This window comes from Pogona vitticeps, chromosome 1 (assembly GCF_051106095.1).
Source record: "Pogona vitticeps strain Pit_001003342236 chromosome 1, PviZW2.1, whole genome shotgun sequence".
Lineage (NCBI taxonomy): Eukaryota > Metazoa > Chordata > Lepidosauria > Squamata > Agamidae > Pogona > Pogona vitticeps.
Window position 1 is genome coordinate 110155427 of NC_135783.1, and position 14828 is coordinate 110170254.

General features: G+C 42.0%; 1 protein-coding gene and 1 long non-coding RNA gene across 3 annotated transcripts in view; one reads left to right on the plus strand and one right to left on the minus strand.

Annotated features, from left to right (window-relative positions):
- Window positions 1-10486, minus strand: part of MRAP2 (melanocortin 2 receptor accessory protein 2) — a 39774-nt gene extending 29288 nt beyond the window's left edge. Inside the window, exon 1 of one of the 2 annotated variants that reach the window (XM_072999104.2) lies at window positions 10313-10486. Coding sequence is in view for 1 of the 2 variants with exons in the window: in XM_020795377.3 (XP_020651036.3) it covers window positions 10067-10183 (117 nt within the window). In the remaining variant the exon portion in view is untranslated. Of the gene's footprint in view, window positions 1-10066; window positions 10244-10312 lie in introns of those variants that run through there. The other variant, XM_020795377.3, reaches the window with a different exon arrangement.
- Window positions 10487-10513: 27 nt separating this feature from the next.
- LOC140706970 (uncharacterized) overlaps window positions 10514-14828 on the plus strand; it is a 28014-nt gene continuing 23699 nt past the window's right edge. The window contains exon 1 of the long non-coding RNA XR_012086949.2: window positions 10514-10588. This is a non-coding gene — a long non-coding RNA (uncharacterized LOC140706970). The remainder of the gene's footprint in view (window positions 10589-14828) is intronic.

Sequence of the window (14828 nt, forward strand, 5' to 3'; positions counted from 1 at the left end):
GCAAATTCTTGGGAGTCAGTATGAGCAGGTGAACATTGCTAGACACTTTAACATGAAACAGAACAATAATTTAGAAAGGTTCAGAATAGTCTGTGCTATAATGCACCAGAACAGAGACTCCCTGGGGTAGTCTTAGGACCAACAGCCTCACAGCTGTCCCCAGATGCTTCCCCCACCTACACACCCACCGAAAGCTCCAACACAAAATAAGCTGGCTTGCAACTCTTCAGCCTGAGAAGACTGACTGCATGGGCTTCATTCTGACTTCAGTCCAGAAGACCCAGTGTAACCACAGTGAATAAACCAAATTAGCCCCTTTTAACTCAGTCTGGGTTTGGCTGCTGCCAAAATGAATCTTGAGCTTGTTTCTCAGATGCTTCTGGGCCTTGCATGGAGCTGTCCAGGGTGCTACTTGCCTTTGCCTGTTGCAGAACCCTTAGCATTAGCAGTCCCCATCAATTCAATGTTACTGGTTTAGCTCAAAAGCCATGACAAATTATTCACTAGAATCAGAGCTCTGCTCTGCTTGACTTCGGCTTACCGTAATCTGAACCTTGCCTTCTTCCATGGTGCCCTGCAATCTCTTGCTGAGTCCAGTACTCCATATAACTGCGAGCACCAGTTGGGAGAGGGGAAAAAAAATGTGAGGGCATCCACAGAGACTTCTCTGGTCCCTGCAAATAACTGACACAATCCAGGTTTCAGGCTCTTTCTTCCCTCCATAAGGAAGAGGCAGGAGCTGCAGGTGGATTGAGAAGCCTAATATAAGCCTAAGAGAAGAGATGCCTCCTGGGCCACTTCCTTTTTAAAAAATATATTAAAACAAGTATTTCTTTTAGGCCATTCCTTTTGAGCGCCCCCCCCCATTTTTTATAAATAGACCATTTGGGAATGGGCGTCACAGAAGACCACATGGCCTTCCAAGATGAAGGATTGGACATGTTCAGTCCTCTGGAGATTGCCCATCTCCGTTACAGGGGAACGAGCATTCCTAATATACTTCTATTTCAGCACAGAATGCAGGATGCAATCACTAGCATTCATGAGGTAGGTGGCATTTACAAATCCACAGGAAGAGAAATTAGATTTGAGCTAACTTTTTTTCCCTCCAAGCAGTTGTTTTTAAAACTGCATTTTATTTAACCCTCATCCAAGTAGATTTGTTTTAAAACTTTCCTTTGAAGGAGTTTTGGAGTACAGTATTTTCTTACCCCAGGAGATTCTAATGTACTAAGGGTTAGCAGCAAGGTTAAGATTACAGTTAGGATTAAGTTTAGAATTTTCGGTTAAGAAAATAGCTATTCCCTGAGCCCAGGAGTCCATCATTTCTGCTTCTTGACTTTCTAGTTCACTTTAAAAAAAAAAAAAAGAGAGAGAGAGAGAGAGAGAGAGAGAGAGAGAGTACACTGGACATTTTATTTTATTTGTCCCAGTGTATTACACTAGATAGGGCAAAAAATGCCACTATAGTAAAAAGGGATAGATATGTTAGGGCAACTTTTGATCAAGCCACCAATTTTTGTGGGGGGGGGGGAATGAAAATGGCAACTGGCTAAATTTCAGGGGCATTGTTTACGACTTTTCAGGTGTCAGTGTTGCACAATGCCTACACTGTAGGCCTAGTTTTGTGTAGATGCAACAACAAAATGTGGCTCTGGGGTCCCATCTTAACAGGTTTGGGCTAAACCTGATAGAATTGTTAAATCAAATTTTGTACATGACAATAAGTAATTGTCAGGATCAGTACTGTAAAGAGAAGCAAAGCTTGAAAGTATACAGCTGAGGTGACTGGAACAGCTGTGAATGTAACCCTAGGATTGGCCATCCATGGGATAAAACTAGCAGACCAAGCATACACAGTCTGTGGGTTGTTGTGGGTGATGCTGGTTGGTGTGTTCGTGGAGAAGAGTCGTCGTGTTCCTGTGCTGGAGAATCCTGGAGGAAGCCGTGTCTACGTGCTTGGAATTGAAGAGGAACTCTGGCTACCTGGACGGAATGTATGGTATACGACTACTGAACTTATTTACTGGACATTGACTCTGATATATGCACTAAACTCTGTGGAAATGTTTGTGCATTACTTTGGGACTGAGAACAAAGACCTAGCTGCAAATATACCTGTATATTCTGTAAATAATACAATATCTGCTATCAACACTACTCTTGTGCTTGGCGTATTCATCATCTCAGGGAAGATCTTTTTGGTTATCACCTCCTGGTGTTTACCTGTACTACCGCTACTCTGTCACGTCTGAGTGCAGGGGGGTTTAAACTTCAACATCTCATAAGCTAGAAAGCTTTAAAATAACAGATCCAAACACATCTAGTCTTGACTTGCATAAAACACATTTCAAAAGAATGGGCTCATTCACAGTCAATTTGCTCATTTTCGCTTCTGCTCAACAAGAGACACACACCTCAGTCTGTTTTTAGAAGCATATCAGTTTGTTTCTATATTAATGAGTGTTGAAGCTATTCATCACATTTTGCCTGCTCCCCATCCTGGACTACCAGATGTTTTTTGAAAATATACCATCTATTTATGTGCAGTTTCTGCTAGGAAAGATAAGTGAAAAATATTACAAACTTACAAATGAAAAATTCACTACATGAGTTCTTGGTGGAAACACAGTATTTATCAAAAACCCACTGTTCTGACACTCTGAGCAAGGACTAACTAGAGGAGCTTCTAATGAAAAGAAGGGATCATCTGTGTCATTATTGAAAAAGAAATACTAATGATCACACATGGGGATGAATACAGAAGGAAAGGCAGCATACTACTTTTTATATAAAGTAGTATTTTGTTTATGCATTATTTGTTACATTCTTATCCCACCTTTCCTCCAAAGGTGCACAAAAGTGGTTCTGAACTTTGGGTAACCCAGATGTTTTTGGACTATAATTCCCAGAAGCCTTCACCACCAGCTGTGCTGGTTGAGGTTTCTGGAAGTTGTAGTCTAAGAACACCTGGGTTACCCAAGGCTGGGACCCATTATCATACAAGGCTCTCATTCTCCCCTTTTTATCCTCCCCAGAGCCCTGGCAGGCAGACTCTACTGACAGATTATAACTTGCCTTGAGCTCCATACTTGAGTGGGGATTAGAAAAGAAATAGAAAAGTTTGTAGGGGAAAAAGGGAGTTAAATGTTAATAAACTTGAAACCCCCATTCAGTTAAGTTGATGTTAATTTCCATTTCCATTTCAGTTCTATTACCACAGCCTTACCAGAAAGTAGTAGAAAGCCCAATCAATGATCTAGCTCTTTTTTCTTCAAGACAGGTGAGGGAAAGAAAACTGGCCTTTCAGTGAGTTTCATAGCTTAGTGGCCGTATGAACTCAGGCCTAGAGCTCAGGTCAATAGTACTACTCTAATCATTGCACTGTACTGGCTTTCCTCTGTATTACGCGGTCACTGAGGATCCTGTTACTTTTTTCCATATATCTTGACAGTAAGAGAGTGAGAAGCCACAGTATTTGTGGAAGATCTGATAATTGTAACTCTTTACTCTGAGGAGCCAATTTTGTTATAAAATAATAAAAAAGTTCAACCCAGACACCACACAGTGTTATGAATTTTGAAGTCTGCAGCTTCAGAAGATGGAAAACATATGGAAATATATGTTTACACAAGGCAAAGGAAAACAAACAGATGTTCTTTATTTCCATTAGGTCACCTGATTGCTGCTATGATATATAAGAAACATTTTAATATAAAAACAATTTTTGCAATGAAATGTATAAAATAAAAAATGGTTTATGGATGTGATACCAAAATCTAACCGAGAACAGGTCCTAGGCATTGAGTCCCTCAGAATTGGTTTATTAAAATTCAAGAGGGCTAACAGGAAAGCTAGAAAAGAATACAAGTCAATAAAACATGGCTAGCAAAAGCTGTTGTTCACCAACAATTGGTGAAAATCAGGGTTTCTTAAAATAACTATTTTTTTTCTGGATATATTTTCTATGTAAGGAATATGATCTGGAAGACAATTAGGCTGCAATGCTCCTTAGATACAGCCACTGGAATCTGCGGGTATTCAAGCAAGGTCTGTATAACATGGTTTGGCTAATTCTGGCTAACTGGTGAAGTGCCAAGGGGCATCTTGGTGATGAGGTGAAGTGCATCATGAGGGATGGCGAACAACGTGGGATGGCACCACATCAATTGGCCACAATTAGCTGTGGCAAGTCACACAAACCATATATGAAAACCAATTAGATTCTTGTCCAGAGGGGCTTAATCTCAGTAGGCATGGGATTTCACCCCCACCCCTGCTACAATTACTGGAATTCTCCCACCTATAATTCTGGAGGTTTCGGGGGGGGAAAGGTCGCCTCTCTGTTTATTAGGCCTTGCAGAGTGTGCCTCTCAAAAAACTACTGCTCCCCTAATGCTTTGTTCTTCCCATGGAGCTTAGACACATGTCCCTGCATTAATATATGTCTGCAGAGAGAGCCTTGGCAAAGAACGGGTGAGGATCCTAAAACTCCACTGAGACCTTGGACTTTTTTTTTAGCTAAAACTACCAGAATTCTGGCTGGGGAAATTCCTGCTGAATTCTGTTGGTTGTAAGTGATTTTTTTTAAAAAATCCCCCAAATCCCATCAGCATTAATATATACAGTAGAAGGACAGCACTATAATAGAGTGCAACATGATTCAAATCTGGCAGTTGGGGAGACCTTTATCCATACCACAAGCACAAGATTAGTGCTACAGTTTATGCAGACCCTTCTATAGCAGAGTAGCAACATAGTCTTGGGTCTGATTCTGTTTGATGCTTCTCTAAGTTAAACAAGAATTACAGCAGCAACTCCCCTCATGCACACATCTCTCTCACACACGCACACACACACACGCGCGCACACACATACACACATGGGGGGAGAAAGTCAAACACTTTAAGAACTCAGATCTCTCTACCTCCCAGATGTATGAGTATCACTCGTTTTTCCTCTGGCACTCTGCATCTGTTCAAGAGCAACTGCATCACATACTCCAGAAATGAATCACAGAACAGATGGATGAGTTAAAATTTACCTTTAGAGCTTAAATTAATTTTCAGAGGGATTTTTTTTTAGCAAATCCCTCTACCATAAAATCAGCACCTTGATGATCTAACGTTTAAGGCAAGCCTCTGAAGGGTATTGATGAAAAATGCAAATCAAGTGAGTTACATGTGAAAAAAACAAAAACTGTTTTCCTCTCATGTGTGGATTTTTAATTGTTAACACTGAAACTGTTAATATAATGTTAACTGCTACTGCTGGGTTTGAACCCACATCTCCTGAGAATTAGTGCAACACAAGATCATCCCAGACCTAGAAGGTCATCCCAGTTGAGGCTGTTCAGGGTGGCTACCCCAAGGGAGGTCTATAAATCTTCTACAAGAGATAGGGCCTTCTTTGTGATGGCTCCAACTTTATGGAACCAGCTTCTGGAGAAGCTCCATCTAGCCCCCTCCTTGTTGTCATTTAGGAAGCAGTTAAAGCCATTGTTTTTCAGGGAGACTTTCCACAATGACCCTAGGTGACCACCTTCCCCACCTCCCTTTTCTTCCGACTGCTCTCAGTTTATATGATTAGTCTGTGCCATATGTTTTTTAGGGTTATTGTTGTGGCTTAACATTTTTTTCTTTATTTTTATGGGTTGTAACTGTTCAGAGTAGTGCCTAATGGGAGCAGGATACAAAACTGAACAATAAATAAACATTCTTAACCATTATGCTACATTGATTCTACTGCAATGAATAATGATTATTTGTAAATATAAATGATAGCAATAACAATTGCAATAATCAAGTAATGATACCTTGAGGAACAGATTTTCCAAACTGAAAGCTGAAGACTAAGTAGACAACAAATGTTGCATGTATGTTTTTTGCAAGAAATATTGGGAGGAAGGGCAGGATGTTCAGATTTCAGAAGGCATGTACACTCTTGAGACACACACTTCATTTTTTCTGACACTGTGTATGTTCAAAAGCCACAGCAGAGGTAGGGAGAACATAAATACCAATTGTCTTCCAGGCAACATGAGACATATTTAGCACCTTGCAGAGATTAAACTAATAAAGGCTGCCCGAGTCCCTCTTAATACCATTACAAACTGTGAAGACTGAATTTTTTACATTATGCCTTTTCTTCTTCCTCTCCCTTTCCCTGCTACATGTCCAATTTGAAGAAGAATTTGGAAAGATTCAAAACCATACTCATAGCTATGAGAACGTTTGGTTGGTCCCAGTTGAAGTATAACTCTCTTGTAGGTTTCACCTTTGTTTCTCAGACTGACAGAAGCCCTATTCAGTCATTACCTTCCTGCTTGTTACGGACAGTTAGAGAACAATTAGTAGCCCTCCCTCCCTCCATGATCACATTCTCTGTGTTGAGAGTGATTATATGTCTAAAGGGGAGGAAATGGTGCTTGCATGTAAGCTTTCCACATGAGCTTATTCATGTGTGCAAAGGGCCCACATGAGCAAGAGTTTCTCCCCTTCAAATGAAACATTATCCGCAATGGAAAGAGAAGAGTCTGTTCACTCAGCCCTAAGTTTACTGATCACAGCTGGGGAGGTAACAGCGGATTAGGCCTGTTGTCGCACACAATTTTATCAAAACACAGAAGGCAAAAGCACAAGCCAGAGTGCTGTGATTTACCTGATGAACAGTTCCTCTAATCTATTTTTTATGATGATGATGTTTTTAATACTTTGTAAACCACTGTGAGAGCCCTGCTTGGCAGAAAGGGGTTAAATAAATGCTCTGAAGAAAGACAGAGATACTAGAGCAACCTCAGCAGGTCCTGAGTCCAATTTCACCCCCACCCCCACCCCCATACTATCAAGTGTCAGTATCAAACTGGGAAAAGTCATTAACAAAAAAATATATATATACTGTATATAATTTGATGACAAAATCAGTGAAGCAAAGAGGTTGGGGACAACAATGGCCTCAACCGTATGCAGTCTAGAAGCCCGGGGTTACCCATGATTGTACAAGAGCAAAGTACAGTCTGTGAGTTCAAAAGGTTGCCATCCTGGAGCCCAAGGTCCACCTACCGCATCCATACTCCCATTTTAAAAAAAGTTTTAAACTGCCTCAGAAATTTCCCTTGTCATTTCTAGGAGATAGGGAGCCAATACTGCCTTGTGAAGTATAAAACAAAGGATCCCTGAAAATAAGATCAATAATTCATCTGAAAATACTACCAATTCTTTCTTCCTGCCTGACACTGACTACAACTCATCATCAGCTCTAACCAGAACAGACAAAACATAACAGGAAGACATCAGATATGAAAATACATCTTTCTTTAGGTCTAGACATTTTTTTTATTATTTTCATATTGTGAAACTATCAAACCAGAATTAAAGTAGGTGCTATGCATCATATACTCTTCTGTGATAGCACAAAAGACATACCAAAATATTAAGGAGGAAAGATAGGGTAGGGTTCAGGTACAGCTGAACATAAAGTTTTATACTACTTGAGGTCTGGGAACAAAAAAAAAATGGAGCAGAGGAGTCAATGTGAGTCAAAGAGTCTACACAGAATGTTTAGAGCTTCTCAGAAGTAAAACAGGCACACCAATCAGTAGCAAAATAAATAAATAAATAGATAAATAAATAAATAAATAAATTTAAAAATGGTAAAATGTCCAAACATGCTAAATAAATAAATAAATAAATAAATAAATAAATAAATAAATAAATAAATAAATAAATAAATAAATCCCTACCAGCAACCAAAATCATTTTCAGCTTACTGTTCTTTTTAAAGGTTATTTTTCTTTTGTCAGCCTTTCTGACAGATAGCAACTGAAAGGTATAAGAAGAAATAAGCCACCAACAGATAGAAATGAATACATATGTTACAGCACCTTTAGGCATTTTCCTATTATTTGTCCAGAATATTTTGGCTAGAACTCCACTGGTTATATACACACCACTGATGCATGATGAGGAGTACAAGCAGCAGTTCAATTATGCAATTTATGCTACTAAACTTACTCTGGCATATATAATGTCTGGCCTATATATTTGTTTTTCAGCATGAACACATTACTGAAACAGCGACGTCTACGTTGGCTTGGGCACGTTGTGAGAATGGCTGATGGTCGGATTCCAAAAGATCTCCTGTATGGAGAATTACTGCAGGGAAATCGCCCCAGAGGGAGACCACAACTGCGATACAAGGACATCTGCAAGCGAGATCTGAAGGCCTTAGAAATAGACCTCAACAGATGGGAAACCCTGACATCTGAGCGTTCAGCCTGGAGGCAGGCATTGCATCACGGCCTCTCCCAATTTGAAGAGACCCTTGCCCAGCAGGCTGAGGCAAAGAGGAAGTCACAAAAGCAGCAAAACCAGGGAGCTGGACAGGGGACAGATTGGATTTGTCTTCAGTGTGGAAGAGACTGTCACTCTCGAATCGGCCTCCTCAGCCACACTAGGCGCTGTTCCAAGTCCTCCATATAGAGCACATTACCATAGTCTTTCGAGACTGAAGGATGCCTAACATGTTTGTTTTTAAACACCTTCCTTTCAACCATCCTATTAGCAATAAAAACAATAGAAACTATATGTTAACTTTAAAAATTCTAAAGAAGAAATACATACACAGTAGTCCAAACACATTTTGTATGAGATTTTGGAATTAGTAGGGAAGCCAATGAAGAGCAACCGACAGATGCTAAATCCAGACAAGATGCTGGTACTATTTGAGGGTGGTTCATCTCTCTGGATAAACAATACTATGTTGGATGGGGTTGCATGCCCCCTAAACAAACAGGTGTTGACCTTTAAGGGTATTATTTCAGCTTAATCTTCAGGAGTGAAATAACATTTATGGCAGACAGCACTGTTTGGCGTACCTTCTGCAAAGACTGCTAGACAGCCAGGTGACTGCCATCTGAGAATTTCCTATCTGGACGATTACAGTGTAGTATAGGCAAAGTTCAGCTGGGACAAAATGCAGTAACTAGATTACTAGCCAGCATTTTACAAAGGGATCCACAAAGAGACTAGTGGAACCCTGAAGACTGAAAAATCAAACAGCAGTCTTAAACACCCCAGTTTCCATTCCATTCCTGAGCAGTCTAAGGTCCTAGCTGAAAGACTTTCTGAAACTTTAAACAGTTTGAAACCTGTGAAGGACCATACTCTCATACACACACTTTTTCTGAGTCCACCGGCGTTTGGAGGCAAGGTGGACGGTGATCAAGGGCAATCTGGTTCTGGAATGTTCTTCCCAAGAAACTAATTAGAAGTTTGATGCCATAACTTTTAACATCCGATGAGGTTTCCCCGGGGACCTTTTGGTTTTCCATTTCACTTGCAACTTGGTCCGCGCCACTATCTGTTTTACTTACTAATCTGCTTAGCGAGATTGTTTTAATACATTTGCGCATCCAGACGAATATACTGGCCGGGGGATGAGGAGCTAGAGCAGTTTATAAACAAAGTCACATATGATACTGTCAGTAAAGTGTGAATAGAGTACAATTCCCTACAGCAAGACTGGAGCGGTTACGATCGCCATGATATTCCTTCCCGATTCTAGCTGCATCTTTAACATTCCTCCTCCCACCCCCGAAAAAGAGATCAAGGCGTCTTTTCCGCCCCCGCTCACCCTGTCAGACCCTTCGTGGTGTTTATGTAGAGCTTCGTGTCTGGGCGTCACTGTCAGACTATGCCTCCCCCCCTTTTTTTCTTTTTTTTTTTCTTTTCTTCTTCAAAAGAAAGGCTGCAAAGGGTTTCCGAGGCTGGAAGCGCTACTCTCAGTACGGGCGGATCAAACGCACTGGGAAACCGGCAGGGTTTGCAAGGAAGTAAAAGAGGCAGATGTGCAGGGAAGGGAACGCTAGGGCTCGACAGCTGGCGCTATAGAGAGAATAGTGAAAAATCCGCCACTAAAACTGACGCGATCCGGCGAATGGAGCCTGTGCAGGTCTTCCAACTGATCCCACCACACCACCTTAAACTCCCTGGAGTTTGCAAGGCACACAAGCATGCAAAGAAAGGAACGCCACGGGCGACTCCCTGTGGCCTTTATTGACACTTACCTGTCCGGGGCGCCCTTTCCCCCCCAATTTACTTCCCAAGTGAGCGCGCGAGCGAGCGCCTCCCGTCTTCTCTTCTCCGCCTCCGCTCGGGGTGACAAACTGCAGAGCGGGTTTCATTCATAAGACGCGGTCGGCCGGCGCCGCAATGAAGCAGCCAGGCACGGGCTCCTCCTCCCCACCCCCGCTCCCCCCGCCGCCTTGGCCAACCTGTGAATGAAACCCTCCCAGCTCCTCCTTCCCCCTCACCCTTTGCGAGGGAGCTTCGGTCACGTGGCCCCGGGTGCAAGGAGCCTTTGGGGAGGGAAGAGTCGCGAAAATGGCGGGGTCTTATTCGCTTCCTAATAATCAGTCGATGGCTCCCGGCGCGTAGTGGATGCTGCCACTTCACACTCCTCGTGAGGGTTATGTTGCAGGTTTCCAAGTGTGCGTGTATTTGGGGGGGGGGTGGGGAATCCGTAGAGAACACTGGCTCCTGAGGTAGTCCGTCTCAGGGTGCAAGCGAGAATCAGGTAAATCGTGTGGGTAAGTAGAAGACCTTCCTTGGTTGGTTGGTGCAGCCGACTTCTGCTTCTCCTAGAAATCATGGGGTTTCCTTTTTTTTTTTTAATTGAGCCGTATTTCCTTTTCTACCGTGCTGACTACACAGCCCAGTATATTTGGGCCAGATCATTTCCTTACTACTTTTTTTTTTACTACTTTTTTTTCCAGCTTCCCATGTCTTTCCTTGTTGTCGTGGGCACGGTTCACAACTTCACACTGACGATTGGAGGACATTTCAACTATATAATTCTGAAAACGAGAACCCGCTGGTGTGCCACCCCCTCCAACCCCAAAACCTGAAGGGTTGACTGAAGACAACCTGGCCTTAACAGACTAGAGAGGGAAGGGTGGACTGATCTGAATAGAGGAACTCTGGAATGGTCAGGGAGGGGGAAAAACCTTCGGAAGAGACCGCCTTGGCAGGTGGGGAGGAGAGGCGAGTGGTGGGTGGAGGCCGTGAGGACAGGCGCTGAAGAGTGATGGGCAAAGGGAGAGGAGAGGAAGATTTGGGGGGGGGGTTGGCAATCGTAAAGGCAGACACCCCCCCCCCCCGGACTGCAGATTGAGTCCCAGAGACTTGGCGGGAAGGAAGTGGAGAAGGAAGGAAGGTGTGGAAAACCCCCTTTTTGGGGAGAAACTGGAGGGAAAAAAGGAAGGAATGGGAGAATTTTGAGAGGGAGGCGAAGAGCGTTTGGGAGCCCGAGATAGGCTGGGTGTAACATCCTTAAACCTAGGTGTGGAGTTAGCCTTGGCAGTTTATGGTGCTGATATGTTATTGCCAGTTGCACATCTTTTTAAGACTCCTGAGGGGGATGTTGTTGTACTGGTAAAGAAACAACATTTGACGCCAAGAGACAATATCTTGGTGAAAGAGATGGAAAGAAAAGACTACACAACCTCTTTTAACTTGGTTTAATAAAACAGTTGATTTTGAACTTCAAGTAATGACTGACTTTTCCACTGAGAAGGTGAGTCTAGGATTGGGTTGGGACTTGCAGGATCGTCTCAATAGTATATCCAGATTTATTTATTTATTTGATTTTTTTATACTGCCCATCAGGCTATCAAGGCCACTCTGGCCGGTTTATACAGTTGAACCACATTAAAAAAATAATTAAAACAAAAACACAATATAAATCAGAATTAAATATAAACATATCAACATAATTTAATTAATAATGACTATAATAATAACAACAATAACTACAACAACAACAGCAGCAGCAGCAACAACAACAACAACAACAACAATAATAATAATAATAAAGCAAGGCAGCAGGATTAATATAAGTGTTAAAAGCATCCACCTTATTAAGATGTTAAAGATCCAGAAATTCCAGTCTAAAAAAAACCCATGTTTTTAACAATCGCTTAAAAGTTCCCAGTGAAGGAGCCAGGTGGATATTGGGTAGGAGCCTGCTCCAAAGTTGGGGGACAGCCACCAAGAAGGCTTGGTTTCTAGTCCTCACTTTCTGGACCTCTCTCGGCGTCAATAACCTCCCGGCCTGAAAGGATCTCATAGGATGGGCAGATCTAATCGGAAGGAGGTGTTCTGCCAGGTATCAAGGTCCCAAACCATTTAGGGCCTTATAAGTTATCATCTGCAATTGAAAGGGGGTGAGCTGGAAGACATTGGCTGAAATCTTGTTACTTTGTTACCCATGCAGAAAACAAACAGCATAACATTCAGTTGTTCCTAGCCAGCCATTACTGTCACCATTGGGATTCTTGGGGGCATACGTGCACACTGACTTAATGTGTACCCGGGTATCCTAGTGGGACTCATTAACTGCTGGCTAGGAATGAATGAACATTATGCCTTTTGCCCTCCATGTGTAACAAGATGTCAGCCATTATTTGCATGGACTTTCAAGAAGCTTTTAAGAAAATTCATTTTCAAAATACAGTAATTGAATGAAAAGTGATGCTGGGTACTGTGGAACAGATTAACATGCAGTGTTGTCAATTCTTTTCCAAACAAAGTGCTGGAGTTGCCTCTCCTTTGTCGTTGTTGTTGTTTTGCAGACCTGCATGACAGACACACTCAGCACCCTTCCCTCTCTGTGAGACCACTTCCTCCTTGCCTCCAGCTCCTGCTGTTGTTCCTCCTCACTAACATAGCCAGCCCTATCATTAGGCAAACTGGAGTGACTGTCTTAGCTAGTGGATGCTGGTGAAACCAGCAGCATGCCAGCTATTCCTCCTGGGCACCTGTGCCATTGGCCTCTGTTGAAGGGCAAAGCTATGTGTGCCCTGAGGTTTGTTCTGCGAACCCTGAGCTAGCCAGCTGTCATCAGGAACAATAAAAGATGCTGTCTTGACCCGGTACTGAAGTAAGCCCGTCCTGTTGACTTTTGATCAAAAAGTGGGGGAACATAATTGTCCTCCTAACTTCTGGTCACAAAATGTGGGCTGCCTTCCTAGCTGTTCCATAATGCCTTGCCAGGGAAAGACCTGGCAGAGAAATGGTATCTAAGTAGAAGAAATAGCAGCAGGAGCTGTTTCCTCTTCTTCCTGTCATTATTTGCCTGCTCTACATTAGACAGAAAGAGTCAGGGAAGAAGCAAGCCAGGGACAAAGGTGAGGGGTGGAAGGAACAGGAGACTCAGAGGGTCCTGGGCTTTTCCCCACAGCAGAGAAGTAGACCTCAGGGGGTGGTCAGCCTTACCAGCCTATGATCCCAATCCAGCTGAACTCATTCAAATATGTTTTTAAAACTCTCACAGTATCAGCTAGTATAAGCTCATGGCTTGAGAATAAAATTAGCTCAGATTTAAAAGGTTTCACTACCAAAACGTACTTCTACTGATTAGTCCTGGCATCTTTTCCTGCCTCAATTTCCCCACTGTTTTACCTGTCATAACCAAGATTTTATGTGTGACCAAGGCCACCTCAATTCTTTTTGAAATGCAATTGAATTAACTCTATATTAAAAAGAGGCACTTAAGAAAGCCAAATTTATTACACAAATTTTAAAGCATCTCTTAGAAAGTGATTACAATTGAGGTCCATTGTTTTCTGCTTTCTGTGACCTCTCAGGTTCTCCAATTAGCTTCTTCTTTTGAGTGTTACTCAAAATCTAGCCAATGCAGTGGAGTTCTCTCTCTCTCTCTCTCTCTCTCTCACACACACACACACAATTTCCATAGTATATTTGTGCAATCCATTTTTAAGCTGACAAGCAATATAACACCACAATACATCAAATGGGGAGGGGAGACAGCCAGCTTTTATCTGTCTGTATTACAAATCTAGTCCTCTTCACCAAGTCAGATGAAGTCATTAGACACAGACTGGGATGGATTCACAACTTTTAGGTGTGCATATATATGCATTCCATGAAAAGAAAGAAAAGCTTTAGAAAGAGCTGTCATTTTGAACCCAATAATAATTACCTTACCACAAAGGATTTAATTTCTCCTATTGTTGGAAGTCTTCCCGTTGTCAGCCACTTGCAGATGATTAAGTTTTACAAAAAAATAGTATTGAAAAGTAGGAATGACATTGAAAAGCTGTGTGCCATTTTTCTTCAATCTGATTATAGAATGATCAAAAGCATGTTGTTTATCCTGAAAGATGACACATATAGCTATTGTGTTTGCTTTATTGAAATTCATCGTAATCTTAAACCTGCTATTTATTTTTATTTATTTATTTAATTATATGCTGTATTTCTCCTCATAGGGTACCTAAACCAAAGTGCTACTTTTTGTGTGCATTTCTGGAAGTGAAGACCTGGGTAAACAAGTAGCATGTAAGGAAGAGTCACCAGCAAAAAACGTGCCAGCTAAATTGTGGATTTTACTGTGGGTTGCTGCACTTTGCTTCAGCAGAATAGAAAGAAATGATTGGTGAAAAAAGAAAACCTGAATTGAAACCCCTTCCAACAGCAAATAGCAGCAATTCAGTCTTTGTAACCAAAATTTAGTGTTAAATTTTAAATTTTACATATTTAAATGCTGCAAGAAGACGCCAAAATATGTCCCCTCCAGAAAATCACAGCCAACTGGGGGAAGGAGAGGGAGAATAAATTTTTAAGTAAATCGGCACATGGTGGCACTGTGGGCTAAACCACAGAAGCCTGTGCTGTCAGAAGACCAGCAGTCATAAGATCGAATCCATGCGATGGAGTGAGCTCCCGTCGCTTTGTCCCAGCTACTCGCCAGCTTAGCAGTTCGAAAGCATGCAAATGCGAGTAGATAGATAAGTACCACCTCGGTGG